At 41.4% G+C, this 16,081-nt stretch overlaps 1 protein-coding gene across 1 annotated transcript in view; it reads right to left on the reverse strand.

The window, feature by feature from the left end:
• The window catches only part of Tmem62 (transmembrane protein 62), a 32,207-nt gene that overhangs the window by 9,511 nt on the left and 6,615 nt on the right, over nt 1-16,081 (reverse strand). Inside the window, exons 6-11 of the mRNA XM_038331698.2 lie at nt 14,514-14,638; nt 14,256-14,378; nt 12,114-12,269; nt 9,436-9,595; nt 5,767-5,880; nt 2,959-3,043 (exon numbers count right to left, since the gene is read on the reverse strand). Coding sequence (XP_038187626.1) covers nt 2,959-3,043; nt 5,767-5,880; nt 9,436-9,595; nt 12,114-12,269; nt 14,256-14,378; nt 14,514-14,638 — 763 coding nt within the window. The remainder of the gene's footprint in view (nt 1-2,958; nt 3,044-5,766; nt 5,881-9,435; nt 9,596-12,113; nt 12,270-14,255; nt 14,379-14,513; nt 14,639-16,081) is intronic.

Here is a 16,081-nt window from a genome sequence, read left to right on the forward strand (position 1 = left end):
TCACAAGGCAAGAAGAAAAGCCCTCCCTCCCAGGGTGGGTAGTCTTGGTCTTGGACTTTTAGCTATAGAATTTTGAGAAAATGATTTTGCTGTGGTTTAGGCCAACTATGGTATGCTGTTATTTAGGGCCCAACAAACCATTATACATCTTTACTTTAAAAATGTGGTGATAGTTCTGTCCAAATACTTTGAAACTAGATTCTTTGTATCTTTTTTATTCATATATAATTAGCCATATATTATTCATATATTACAGCCTGACTGCAGTTTCCCGTCTCTCTACTCCTCCCAGTTCCCCCACCACCATCACCCCTCCAGTAACCAGAGGTTGGATATCCCTGAGACCTAGAATAGGACCAAACACAACTGGTAGAAAAAGAAGTTAATGAAATAATTCCTAATAATATTCCACTATACTCATAGATCCCTTGTATCTTCAAAGGAACATATTTATTTTAAGCCAGATAACTGAGAAGGTGGGTTGTAGCTATTAAGGTAATAAATCAGTCAGGAAGAACATGCTGATATGTAATTTTAATTCTATTTTAAAATTAGTAATGCAACCTTAACCCTCCAAGATTTAAATGTTAACAGAAAAGCTCTATGAATGCTAGTCCAAAGGCCAGCTCTTGCTTCTCTCTTTTGGATGTGACATAAAATAGTACTCTCTAAGCCTGGTTGCTTCAGAATCACCTAAGCACTTAAGAGTAGATTTTCAGCCGGGCGGTGGTGGCGCACGCCTTTAATCCCAGCACTCGGGAGGCAGAGGCAGGCAGATCTCTGTGAGTTCGACACCAGCCTGGTCTACAAGAGCTAGTTCCAGGACAGGCTCCAAAGCCACAGAGAAACCCTGTCTCGAAAAACCAAACCAAAAAGAAAAAAGAGTAGATTTTCATACTCCAATCCAGTTAGGTTAAATTGACCTAGGAATCTATATTTTTCTTTTTCTTTTTTTTTTTTTTTTTTTTTTTTTGGTTTTTCGAGACAGGGTTTCTCTGCAGCTTTTTTAGAGCCTGTCCTGGAACTAGCTCTTGTAGACCAGGCTGGCCTCGAACTCACAGAGATCCGTCTGCCTCTGCCTCCAGAGTGCTGGGATTAAAGGCGTGCGCCACCACCGCCCGGCTCAGGAATCTATATTTTTAATGTCCTTAGGTGATTATTTTTTTTTCCTTTCGTTTTTTGTTTTGTTTTGTTGTTGTTTTGAGATTCTTACTCTGTATCACGGTCTGGCCCCAAACTCACTATGTAGCCCAGGACATCCCTGTGTTCATGGCAATCTTCCTGCCTTAGCCTCTTGGGTGGTAGGATGACATCATGAGCCACAGCACACCTTGCTTGAGCCAGACTAAGTCATCAAGAATGCAAGGAGCCTTTAATCCCAGCACTCGGGAGGCAGAGGCAGGCGGATCTCTGTGAGTTCGAGACCAGCCTGGTCTACAAGAGCTAGTTCCAGGACAGGCTCCAAAGCCACAGAGAAACCCTGTCTCGAAAAACCAAAAAAAAAAAAAAAAAAGAATGCAAGGAGGACAAAAATGCTGCTGTCCGCCACCCTCGCACTGCAGCCTAGGCAGAAGCAGGACAGGGCCAGTAAAGTTCGCAGTAAAGGATGAAAACAGCTGGAAACTGGGGGAAAGGTTAGCTAGCTGCAGCTCCATGTTTCAGCTCTGTAAACCAATAACCAGCGTTAGGGCTTTGATAGGAACATGTTTATAAACAGTTTCACTAGGAAAAGCAAGAGTGGAAGCACAAATGGCTCTTTTGTTTAAACACTCTCCTGGGAGGCTCCCAAGAGTCTCTAAAGGCACACTCTCCAGTGCTGTTGCCCAGCACTACTGACAGCATAGTATCTAGGAAGAAGGAAGCAACAATTATGGCAGGTACCAAGGAGGCACACAAAATGTTTCTCCTGTCTTGAGACTGGCCTCTAACTCTAGATCCTCCTGTCTTTACCTCTCTTGTGCTGGGATTCTATGCACATGACACACAGCCTGGTGGCATGTTGAATCTCCATGACTTCCTTAACAAGGATGACATGCATCTGCTATGCTCAAGGCATCAAGGTAGGTGTTAGCATACATGTTATTTAGGATGGGTGTTAAAAACGACAGACACAGGTAATCACCCTTAACAAGTCTGAGATGAGACAATTATAACATCAGACCACTTCCTCCAGTCATAGCCTCTCAACAGGGAGGAAATGGTTAAGAAGAGAAGGGGAAAAATCTGGTTAGGATGTGGGACTTTCTGGCTCACTGTCCTCATTTGAAAATTTACTTTCTTCTAACTGTATTAATAATGATCAATTAATTCTCATTATTCATCACTGTATTACAGAGACAGTACAGGGAAAGACATCTCTCAGGAGAGGTGAACACCACAGGCAGTCACCCTCATAGTGACTCCATAGCCTGATCGGAGTGTCATTCAGGATTACACATGCACCACTTAAATTTTACCCCCTCTCCAATTTTTGAGACAGAATGTCACTGTGTGGCCCCAGCTGGCCTTGAATTCATGGAGATTCATAATACCTCTGTCTCCTGAGTTCTGGGATTAAAAGCATGTGCACTATGCCCAGCCAAATTCTTCCGGGTTATATTAGTGCCTTATTTTTAATTATTTGAATTAAATTTTTTTATTCAAAGGTATTTCAAACATAAACTTACATTAAATAGCTATTTATAAAAAAAACAATTACTTAAATTAAAAGTTGGCCGTTTTGAGTTATATTGTGAATTTGCCATATTTTGATTAAATCACATTTTATTGCCATATACTGGGGAGGGAAAGAATTATTTTTCAAGATAAATATTAGAGAAAAAATAATAGTCATCTGAAGAATGCACCTCCCAGAATACAACGAAGACAGATCACACTGCTTTGTATCTTTGCTAACAATGAGGGTATTATGGGATACTTTCAAGTCCTCTGAGAACAAAGGGAATCACGACTACTGACCTTTAAGCTCTGGATATGCTAGATATCTAAATGTAATCAGAATGGTGAGCTGGGTCAGCACAATCAACACAAACAGGACTCGGGCCTGCAGAGAAAGAGACATTGATGTGAACAGGTATGCTGGCACAACTCCAGGCAAGGCTTTTAAGCTGACTTCATTAACAAAAATGTAAATGACATAATAAGAAATGCGTATTTTAATCTATAAATGTCTTGCCAATAACTCCTAAGACCTTTATAATTTTATAAATGATAACAGGAAATAGTAGAATACTTCCTCATAAAATACTTGGTTGTGGCCCCCGGTTCCTCAGACAGCTCTGGGGTGATGAGCAGAAGGAATGTCACCTGTGATTAATAAGAGGCTTTAGAAAACCACCAAGGATAGGGGGCTAAAGTTGCTAGATGGATCAGCTAAGCGCCGAGGGCTGGCACTGTGTCCTTATACCATCCCCCTTTGTTCTCCAGGGGAAAGGGCATCGAATTCCTCACTAAGGGCCAATAATTTAACCAACCAGGCCTACACAGTGAAACTTGCTTGGAAACCCTGGCTGAAGGGTTCCAGAGACGACTCTAGTAAATAGCAGGAGTGCTGGGACGGGAGTGGCGTGGGCCTCGTAGGACGTGGGCATTTACATTCAAGCCTCTTCCCTGCCTCTCTTCTATCGGGCTGACACTGAGTTTTATCCTTAAATAATAAACCAGTAATAGTAAGGAAACTGTCTTCCTGAGTTCTGTGAGCCTTTCTAGAAAATTACTAATCCCAAGAAAGAAGTCTTAGGAACCTCCAGTTTACAGCTAGTCCATCTGAAGCATGGGACATTCTGGACCTGATTGCTGTGAGGAGGGAGGGAGGGAGGGAGGGAAGAAGGAGGGCTGAGCCCTTAGCCTGTGGGATCTATGCTATTTCTTGGCAGTCGTTATGAGAATTGAGTTAAATTCTAGAACACCCCAATCAGTATCCGTGGAGAACTAGAGAACTATTTAAGCCAGAAAGCCCCACACATTTGGTATTTGAAGTGTGTGAAGAAGGGGAAACAGGGTTTTGTTTTTAACATCAACAACAAAATACTCTGTAATAAAAAATGTGGCTAAAGAGAACGAAATATCCGATTAACTGATAATATCATGAACTGCTTAGTATTGCTTTTTCTCAATTTACTTGAACCAATATTAGAGGTTCATTGTACCTGAAGAGTAATCTGGTTATTTAAAGTTGGATATGGGGCAGGGTAAATTGTATACCACAGGGATAAATAAGCAAAAAATGCACTTTCTCTCTCTCTCTCTCTCTCTCTCTCTCTCTCTCTCTCTCTCTCTCTCTCTCTGTTTTTTGAGACAGGGTCTCTCTAGCTTTGGAGCCTGTCCTGGAACTAGCTCTTTTTTTTTTCATTTTTAATTCGGTTGGTTTATTTTCCATTTGTTTACTCTGTTGCATGGAACTAGCTCTTGTAGACCAGGCTGGCCTCGAACTCACAGAGATCTGCCTGCCTTTGCCTCCCGAGTGCTAGGATTAAAGGCCTATGCCACCACTGCCCGGCTGAAACTCTGTCTTGAAAAAACAAAAGAAAGAAAGAAAATCTCCCAAATAAAACTTAAGATTAGTTGGGACGGTGGAGGCAGCGGCCCCACACGCCTTTGATCCCAGCACTAGGGAGGCAAAGGCAGATGGATCTCTGAATTCACAGTGATGATGTACAAAGTGAGTTCCAGGACAGCTGGGGCTACACAGAGAAACCCTATCTTGAAAAAACAAAAAGAATATAAAACAAAAACTTTAAATTAATGAAGAAACCACCATCCAAAAATTGTAATGATGAAATGAAATACCCATTATTCATTTTTTTCAAAAAGCATAATTATGCATGTAATAAAAGCAAATTGAAAAAAAGCAAATTATTTAAATATTATGCATGTAAGTGTATACCCTAAGCTATTTGGGGGAAGTAAAATTAAGGAAGGTTTCAATTATCCTCAATAGTTTACTCTGTATTATTGTGTGTGTGTGTGCGTTGTGTTAATGTTCATGACAAGGAAGATTTCACGGACTGTGAAATAATAGTCAGCCACAGTGATGTGCACTCGTATAATCCATGTACTCAGGAAGCTGAGGCAGGAGGATTGCTTGATTTCAAATATCCAAGGCTACCCTGAAAAACACAGTAATACTTTGCCTCAAAAATCAATAAAGAATAAATATGCACACACTTCCACACAAACTAATATAAGAAAATAACCAAAAGAAGTTCTTGAGGGCTAAAGAGATGGCTCAGCAGTTAAGAGCACTCACTGGCTGTTCTTCCACAGGATCCAGGTTTGATTCCCAGCATTACAACCATCCAAAATGCCAGTTCCAGAGGATCTGATGCCCTCTTCTGACCTCCAAGGAAACCAGGCATGCATTTGGTACACAAACATACATGTAGACAAAATACTCATACACATAAAAAATAGGTAAATCTTTATCAAAAGGAAGAAAAGAAAAGAAACGCCTGGCTAGGTGAGATCTTGGTGAGATGGCTCAGCAGTACAGTCACTTCCCAACAAGCTTGATGACCTGAATTCAGTCCTGGGATGGTCCATGTGGTGGAAGGAGAGAACCAACTCCAGTGGGCTGTCCTTTGACCTCCACACACATGCCACGGTACATACATCCCTATCACATACACACAAAACATTGTATTCTTATAGATAAACAGTAAACTTTGTTTTATAAGGTTTATAACTGTATTATTTAGAACTCTGCATTTACCATATCCATTAAAACAAACACTCACACACAAGTAACATTTTATTGACTTTACTTACCACAATGTAGTGGTCAGTGAGGAGAATAAATGATGCCAAAGGATCAAATTTGAGATGCGTATTCTCTTTAACAGAAAATATGTGGTGAACAGTCTTACTTCTTCCAGCAGAATCCTAGTTACAAACACAGCCAGGAAGCAACTTGTAGGCATACAGTAGGTGCATGTTCTGATTAGACACCTATTTCCTGGGCTTGAGGACCACCTTGTCTTCCCACACTAAACCTGAAGGCTGAATCTGAAGGAGGTGGGGTTGAGGGGCTGCACTGAGGAGAAGCAGTGGTGGAGCTCAGACAGTGAGGACGGAAACGAGAAGTAAAGAGCAAGAGAGTGGTGCACACCTTTAATCCCAGAACTTGGGAAGCGGAGGCAGGTAGATCTCTGAGTTTGAGGCCAGCCTGGTCTACCTACATAGTGAATTCCAGTCAGAACCTATTTAGTGAGAGCCCGTGTTAAATAAAAGAAGGAGGAAAAGAAAAGGAAGAGGGGGAGAAAGAGAATAATGGCTCAGTTGGTAAAATGCTTGCTGCTGAAGCAACCCCCAAGTTCAATCCCCGGAGTCCACGCAAAAAGCCAGGAATGGGCTGCAGAGATGACATGGTCATGAAGAACAGGATTTGGAGGCCACCGCACATAGCAAGCTTGGTGTCCGGCAAGTGCCCTGTAACACCAGCTCTGAGAAAAACGACACACCTTCTTCTAGCTTCTGTAAATATACAGGTACACATACAGACATACAGACATATAAACAAATACATATATCTGTTACCCCAGTCCTAGGGGAAAGAGGAAGAGAGACTGAGTCCCAGAATTCACTGGCTGGCCAGTTTAGTTGTATCAGTTCAGTGAGAGACCCTGCCTCCAAAGATAAAGTAGAGGTTGGGGAAGTGGACTTCAGTGATTGAAGTTCTTATGCACAAGTATGAAGAAAGGAGTTCAGATACCGGGTTGGAGAGGTGGCTCAGAGGTTAAGAGCACTGGCTGCTCTTTTGTAATGAGATCTGGTGCCCTCTTCTGGCCTGCATGTATCCCTGCAGGCAGAACACCACATAACAAATAAATAAATAAACAAACAAACAAACAAATAAATAAGAGTTCCGATACCAAAAACTCATATAAATTAAGTGGGTATGGTGGCCTGCCTGCCTCTAACTCCAAACTCAGAAGTTGTAAGTGGGAAACTCAAGCTGGCTAGGGAGACCAGTGTTGTGGACTATTCCTTTACACTGTGTGAACATATGTCACTGTGATTGGTTTAATAGCTAGGCAGTATTTTCAGGGCAGAGCGAATGCTGAGAAGATGAAGGTGGAGTCAAGAAGAGATACCAGGAGACACAGAGCAAGCAGCAGGGGCAGTACAGAGTAAAGGTAACAGAGCCATATATAAGAATATAGATTAAAAGATATTGGTTAATTTAAGCTGTAAGAGCTAGTTAGAAACAAATCTAAGCTATCAGCTAAGCTTTCATAATTAATAATAAGTCTCCACAAAATGATTTGGGAGCTGGCAGGCAGGACAGAAAAAAACGCCTACAGACCAGCCATATCTGCATGCTCTGGCTTTGATTACAAGACCCTGCCTCACTGAATAATATGGAATATTGCATGATATTTTGATTGTGTTCTGACAAAGCTTGCTTGGAGTCAGAGGGCAGAGCTAGCCACTAGTTGACCATAGAGGTTTGTAGACAGACAAGATGGGGCTGAGAGGGGATCTCAGTCCTTTGGACTGTAGAATAGAAGAGCCAGGGGCTGGAGAGATGGCTCAGAGGTTAAGAGCACTGCCTGCTCTTCCAAAGGTCTGGTGCCCTCTTCTGGCCTGCAGGCATACACACAGACAGAATATTGTATACATAACAAATAAATAAATAAATAAATAAATAAATAAATAATTTTAAAAAAGAATAGAAGAGGCAGGAAGCAACTGGTGGCTGCCCCCAGTGCTCTGATCTTTCAGGTTCTTACCCCAATATTTGACTCCCAGTTTTTTTAATTGATAAAGATTAATTAGATTAACGCTTCAATGGAAGAGCAAATAAGGATGATTCCCAGCATCAACCAAGGGCCTTCACATGCATACACACCTATATGCATGTGTTCCTGTAACCACATACACAGACATGCATAAGCACACATACATACTGCATACACACATAGATCACATGTATAAAAATGGGAGAGAATTTACAAAATAAGATGAAAAGGACAATAAAGCAGAGGTGGGGAGAGGGTCTACATGGTAAAAGAAATGGAAGATATTGCCAGGTGGTGGTATTATACATCTTTAATCCTAGCAGTCAGGACAGGGGCAAGTGGTTGAGTTTGAGGCCAGCCTGATCTACAGAGAGAGTTCCAGGACAGCCAGAGCTAATTGTTATGTAAGCCTTGTTTGGATTCTGAGTTGAATCAACCAAATGCATATGCGTGCACACATATGTGCACACATACACACACACATGCAAACAAACACGCATGTACACATGTGTTCATACAACCATACCTATCTAATATGATGTATTTAAATTGGACAGAACTTTAACATTAATGAGTGGAAGAACCAAGTTACCTGTTCAATAATCAATCAGTAGATTGAATTCTTTTGAGATAGTATCTCACTGTAGGAGCCAGCCATGATAAGCTTAATAGAAACAGACCACCCAAAGAAAGTTCTTTACCCAACCATTATCACCTGCCAGTGTACGACCTAGCCAAGGTAAGTTTAAAGGAGGCCTGAGTCTCAGTAGTTTACCCTGAAGCAATACCTGGTTGCAGGAAGAACCACAAACTGAGATTACCTGAGCACCATCCAAGAACAGACCATCCAAAGGAAATGCCTAAAGTTCCAACCCTAGGATCACCTGCCAGCACACTCACCAGGACACCCCTAGACAAATGTCAGCCAATCAGGGGTCCTGAACCTTAGAAGTCCCTCACCTCCACTTTTACTACTATAAAAACTCAACTCTAACTGACCTCGGGGCTCTCTGATTATTCCAAAACGTTGGACATACAGAGAGACTGAGTTTGCAAACTTGTATAAAATAAAGGCTCATTGCTTTTACGTACGGCACTCAGACTCCTTGTTGGTTTCTGGGGGACTTTGCGGATCTGGGCATAGCACTTACCATATTACCTGGGCTGACCTCAAACTCATGGTCCTCTTCCCTCAGTCTCCCGAGTAGTTAGGATTATATATATATGTGCCACCTAACCAGGTTTTAGCAGATTAATTTTTTTAAGTCATGCATGTAAGATTGAAAATAGATATCCGTGATTGCCTAGGGATAAAGGCAGATCACAAAGGACAAGAAAACTTGGGGCCAATGAGATGGCTCAATGGGTAAAGGTGCTTGCCACCAAGCCTAAATCTGAGGTAAATTCCCATGACTGTATGGTGTATTTAAAGGAGAACAGACCCCCGCCCCCACCAAACTGTCCTCTAACCCCCACACTTGCATCATGGTGCTTGTAGTTCTCCCTGCCCGGACACAGAAAATAAATACATAAAATGTAACTTCCAAAAGAGCATGCTAAATATTCTGTGTTCAAACTTTATTTACTGCTTATCGAATTTGTTTACTACCGACTGACTAGCAATAAAACCCAAATCAAGAGTTCACTGTGGTGAGAGCCCATGCAATAACAGAACAAACTAAAAACAACAATTTACCTGCACGGATACTTCTATAGTGTGTGTCCCATTACTGTAGTTTTTGGGGTTCCACTTCAGTATGAAGATAGGACCAGACACGTGAGCAGCCTGGCCTACATTAGCTCCATCGATCTTAACAGCAACAGAAGTGATGGGGGATGAGGAAAAGGCCAGCACTCTGGAACGAGAGCATGTAGAAGGTGCATGATTTCAGTATAGGACATTGTTCTTAGAGAACAATACTACTGTAACCTGAGGACACGGTGTGCAGGCAGGGCCACACTGTACAACTGCAAAGACCTTGTACAGCTTGGCAATGAACTGCTAAGAAATTAGCTGAGTGGAGGTGGAGCACGCCTTTAGTCCCAGCACTCAGGAGGCAGAAGCAGGTGGATCTTTGTGAGTTCCAGGCCAGCCTGGTCTACAAGAGCTAGTTCCAGGTCAGGCTCCAAAGCTACAGAGAAACCCTGTCTCAAAAAACAAAACCAAAAACAAACAAACAAAAAGAAATTGAGACTATTGGTTTTTTCTTTCTTTTGTAGTGTTAAGGACATGCTTAGGAAGTGTTCTACCACAGAATTACACCCCACACCTCAGAAACTATTATTTTTCAGAAAGCAAAAACCAGTTTCTTCTGAGAAATCTACCTAGAATAGACTAAAAATCCTTCCTGAAGAAATTCCTGAATTCCTGGTTTTACTCTTAGGAAGAGAATGCCTATTAATCCTATGTCAGGCCTATAATTCATTCATTTGGTTCCTGATGTACTACCCAGAAAACGCAAGTTATAACCAGAGCTTTTCAGATAATACCTAGTGCTGATATCCAGATGCCATTAAAAATACGATTGAGTAGTTAAATCGGGGTGTGCTTTCTGTGCACAGAGAAGACATGAATTTGCTTAGTCTGTGCCTTACGGTGAGAATAATATGAGAACCTGTCTCTCTGGAGACTGCTTGTGAAGGAACGCTCAGAGGTGCTAACGGTAGCTCTTTAGAAACGGGCAAGCACACGTCTCCTCCATGACGGTGCTCTCCCAGAGCTGTGACTCTGGACTGCTTGTCTGTCTGCCTCAGCCTCTCAGATGCTGTCACCACACCTGGCTTAGATTACTTTTCAAAATAAAATTAAAAAAAATATTCTTAAAAGTGATCTTACATTTGAAAGATGTTTTCCAAAAATAATGTCTCATTAGAATTCTCTTAACAAACATTACCAAAGTCATACATAAACTATATTTTGAATTTCATCAGGATTATACAACCTATTCTTTTGGCAGGTTATTTAGCAAAACAGGGGGTGGAGGAATCCTGATGTATAATACAAATGTCTAAAAGTAGGATATGTGGGGCTGAGGCATAGTTTTGTGGCAGAGCAGCTGCCTCACTGGAATACGGAAATGCCCAAAAGTAGCTCTGTCCTTTTTCAGTTAGCTCCCTCCTGTGCTTCACACCCCCCCACACACCCAACTTCTCAACCCCACCAAGCACATCCCACTGAGCAGACTAATCCCAGGCAGCAACAGCATTGTTTTAATGAAGGGAACTGAAGGCTTTGCAATATTTGACCCCCTGCTTGCCTCTGCTAGGGTACAATTGTGGTTTTGATTTATAAACCCTACTCTCCTAGAGTTCTTCATAGGAGAAGCCCTCGCTCTCAGGCTTAAAGAAAGGACTCTCACTTGTCCTCACATTTGTGGTGGACTGTAACTTTCTGCTGTGGATTATAACAAATAAGGCCTTAATTTGATCCCTAGCCCTGCAAATAATTAATAAAAATGAATAAATAAGTGTAGATTATAAGGTAATATGTTATGGTTGTAGCAATGTAAACATGTGGATAGAAAGACTGGCATAAAATATACAAAAAAATAATTGAAAGACCCGAATAAATCCAGACCCCTCTAGCAGAAAGAATAGAGCCAAAATTCTAGCAGGGAGACAAGAACCAAAAATCTAGGTTAGCCGGTTCAGTGACTCTGTTTCAGGAACTAGCTGACCATAAAGTTAGATTATAATCTTGAGAATAATCTTGAGAAACGGGGAGTTACCCCATTGTAATGATCACTGGTATTTTCGGAATTTTTCAATGATGCCCTCCCTACCCCCTTTGGGTTGTGGTTTCTTCCCCTAAATACCCCTTATCCCTGCTACTCGGGGTCAAACTCTACCCCTGCGTGGGAAATGAGTTTGGGGCCCCAGTGCACTGGTTCCTGTCCTGTCAATAAACCTCGTGTGATTATAGCAAGGGTGGTCTCTCGTGAGTTTCCGGGGGGTCATGTTATCCCAAGACTTGAGTGAGAGTCTCCCCACTCCGGGGGTCTTTCATAATGATTGGCTTAAGAGTTTCTGGATGATTTTAAAAGATTTTATCATCTTTTTTAAAAATTACATTTTAGGGGATTATAAATAGTGGTAGAACATATGCCTGATATGCGTGAGGCCCCGGGTTCAAGTCCCAATTCCCAAATTATTTACTTATATATAAGTATGTATGTATATATGTGTATATAATATATGCACACACACACGTATATATGTACATATATTGAATGGGATGAAACAGTGAACAGTTTATATGTGTAGGCTGCTGAAAAAACCAGAAGTGGGACATCCCCTAGCTTTTCCATGGGAACAGAATCACAATGACTTATTCTTCACCCGTTTCAAAGTAAATTCTGAACCACTGAAACATACCTGATGTGCGTTGAATGGAAGAGCCTTTCTAGCGGTTCATGCTTGGCACAACTATAGAGGAGTGATTTAGGGTTGGTGATAAGAACCACGGGCCACTTGTCAAAGGTGACGTCTGCAAAGCTAAAGAGGTCGTGATCAAAGGCAAAGATCCGGTACCTGGAGGCCAGAGGAGAGTAAGGGAATTTAGTCACTTCTCATTCTGAGCTTGAGTGGGCTAAGGATGCAGTGGTGGAGTGCTTGCCTAGCGTACAGGGAGCTCTGGGTTCCAAACCCAGGTGTGACACTCAGGAGGCAGAGGCAGGAGGATCAGATGTTTGTGGTCATCCTGGGCTGCTAGGCAGTGAGCTACAAGGCTAGCCTGGGCTACCAGAGACCCTGTCTCAAAAAGAGAGGGAGAGACTTGAGAATAAGCACAGAACAAATGTAGAAACCACGGATGCAGGGTGGGGTGGCTCCAGGCTCTTTCCTCCTTCCTGCAGCTTTGTCCTTCCCACCTGCGGGCCAGCTGGACTCTCACTGGGCTAATGACTCTAAAGTGTCCCAGAACAAGGCCTGCACTCTTTGATTCTAAATTAGTTCACTTTATTCTAACAGCACTATTACACTATTATTTTGAACCTGGGGTGTACATCATAAGCCCAAGAGCAGGTATTCTTCACTCCACCAACAATGCTATATCAAGGGTGAACTCTCATTTAGTTGAAGAATTTAAATTACTATGACAGCATTAACTAGAAGGTCAGGCATAAAATTCAAGGGGAAAAAAATCTAGTTCCAGTGCACCTGAGAGTTTGGTCCACAGACCAGCCCACACCGATAATGTTTTTAATGGTGAGATTTGGACATCGTGAAACTCTTTCACAGTTCTTATGAACACTGAAGTTTAAAAATACATAGTAACTCAAATTGTGGTGGCTACTATCTGTAGACACAATCCTTGAAAGGATGAGTCAGGAGGATGGTGAGGCCAGCCTAGGCTAAAGAGTAAGTTTTAGGCTAGCCTGGGCTGTAGAGTGAACCACACTTCAAAAAGAAGAAAAAGAAAGAAAGAAAAAGAAAAAAAGCCACACATGGTTGTGTATGCCTTGGTCCCGGCACTCAGGAGGCACAAGCGAGTGACCACTACAGTTTCTACATCGGCCTAGTATACATACACAGCCAGTATCAGGCCAGTTACGGGCTATGTGCCTCAAAAGGAATAAAAGAAAGAGGCAACCCTACATTCTAATTGACATGTCTTCAAGTTTACATGGCATAATGATGGTAAATATCAGTGCATTGGGGGCTGAGGAGATAGCTCTGCAGTTAAGATCACCTGCTGCTCTTGCGAAGGACCTGGGTTCAGATCCCAGCACCTGCATGGTGCTTCACCACCATCCCTAACTCCAGTTCCAGGAGATCTGTTCCCCTTCTGACCTCTGCAGGCACCATGCATGAACATGGTGCACATATATGCATGCAGGCAAAACACTCACATAAAATAAAATGAATACATCTAATAAAAATAAAGTAATTAATTTTAAAAAAAATCACTGTTGTAACAAGGTTTTACATAATGGAAAAGATTGCTAGAGACATATTAACTGACAGCTTGACAAAACCTGGAGTCCCCTGAGATGGGTTTCTGGGCATCTGTGGGGGAATATTTTGATTTTGTTAAATGAAGAGGGAAGAACTCCCACTCCCATTCCACTGTCAGTGCCATTTCCTGACTGGTTCAAGGATGACGTAAGTGAAGGGAGCTGAGCATTCTGCTCTCTTCTTGACTGTGGACACGATGTAATCAGCTGCTTCAGACTCCTACTGCCTTGATTTCCTCAGCAGGATGGACTGTCACTTTGAGCCAGAATCAACCTTCTCCCCTACGTAGCTTCGTCAGAGTGTTTTATCACAGCAACAAGCAAAGAAATTGAGACATGTGTGTGAATTTAAAAAAACAAATATTAGCCTGGTGGTGGCGCACGCCTTTAATTCCAGCACTCAGGAGGCAGAGGCAGAAGGATTAAAGGTTAGCCTGGGCTACATAGTTAGAACTATTCTTCAAAATAACAAACCAATAACTATAAATTATAAATTTTTCCAGGGATAACCCATCATATAGCAAACTGTGTATAAACTTCATTTCTAGGGAGGCTTCCTTACCTTCTATTGTCTTTCCAGTCTCCCACCTCAAGTTCCAAAGTGCCTGTAAAGTGACGAGTGTGTAAAACAGGCATCAGTCCACCAAGAGTGTGGAGGTGCCCACACAAATAAGCTGTGGCCGAACTAAACAACGAAAAATAAACAGAATAAATGAACAAAGACAACCTGTGTGCCAAATCAATAAGAAAGTCTCTTCAGAAAAGCAAGTGGATTCAGCAATTGGAAATAACCAGGTCAGGTTCTAGAGGCCTGCCTTACCTCATTACTGTCCGAATCCCTGGGGATGGAGAAAGGATAGTAGATGTTGTAAAGTGTCCAAACCAAATTGTCTGGTTGCTCTGACTACTTTTCTTGGAGAACGATAAGAGTTCCTCCATCTGTTTCTGAAATGGGAGAAACATCCAATTCCAGACAGGTTAAACATTTCCCCTAAAGTTTATAACAATAATCACATTGTATTTGTGGCCCAGTTCTAGTAGGTAATGACCTAAATGGATCTCTATCAGTTTGAACCATGTTCATTCACATTATAATCCATTCTGAGATGACTGCAGTGAGCAGAACAAGCACCATCTGCATTTGATGCATATGAAACTGAAGAATAAGTTAGTCACTGTTTTCAAGGTTAGGAGCGTGGCTCAGGGGTAAAGCTCTTTCCTAGCAGCAAGCATGAGATCCTGGGTTCAATCCCCAGTGTCAGGAATGGGGGAGAATAATTATCCCCTTAATGAGACAACTAATCTTTTTAGTTTTGTATACTGCTATATCACAATTTCTAAAAGAAACACTAAGCCAAAAGTCTAAAACATACACATATGTTATATGTCCATCGACAAACCTAAATGTCTTAACGTCTCTATTCAATATAGTCAAATACTAGAAACTCCAACAAAATAAAATACCCACATAATGGAATACTCAGCAGTAAAAAGGGAAAAGCTACGGATGGCCACAACCACAGACACACATCTCAGAAGCATCACACTGAGAATTAGAAGCCAAACCCAAGAATGCATACTGTAGGATCACATTTACCTAAAAATTTAGAATAAATAAAACCATTCTGATAGAAAATCAATCACTTGTACCATCAGAATAAAGACAGATTCTACAAGAAAACTTTCTAGGGTGGTAGACAGGTCCTAAATCTTGACTGAGATAAAGTTAAAACAGAATATACATTTGTAAATTCTTCAAACACTTAAAATTAGTATATTTTTTGTATTTAAAACACCTCATGACACTGATTTCAAAACATAATTTGCACATACATAATATATACTTATAATATCTATAACATGCATACAGTAATGAATTTCTGGTTCTTACCCTTTCTAATTTGGTAAAATTGGGGTAAGACTAGGGAGACTTAGGGGCTGGAGAAATGGCTCAGTGGTTAAGAGCACTGGTTGCTCTTGAAGAGGACCTGAGTTCAGTTCCCAGCACCCACATGGTGAATCACAATCATTTGTAACTCCTGTTCCAGAATATCTAGCGCCTGCTTCTGATTCACATGGGCACTGCATGCACATGTTACACAGACATATGTAGGCAAAACACTCATACAAATAAGACAAAATAAAAAATCTAAATTAACAGAAGACCAGGGATTCTGCATTAGGTAACACCACAATTGATTTTTATGTACTTGATCTGTGCATTGTATATTTAAAACTCTATTCTAAGAAAAAAGTATTAGTTCACCGGCTCACTAAAGGCACTTGGTGATTAGGAAACAAAATATAACAGTATCCTGTATTCTTTACTTCTAGAACCTTCACATAACTCTGAACCTCTTTCAGCTCTTTCAGTGCCTGATGAACTCT

The sequence above is a fragment of the Arvicola amphibius genome, chromosome 5 (assembly GCF_903992535.2).
Source record: "Arvicola amphibius chromosome 5, mArvAmp1.2, whole genome shotgun sequence".
Lineage (NCBI taxonomy): Eukaryota > Metazoa > Chordata > Mammalia > Rodentia > Cricetidae > Arvicola > Arvicola amphibius.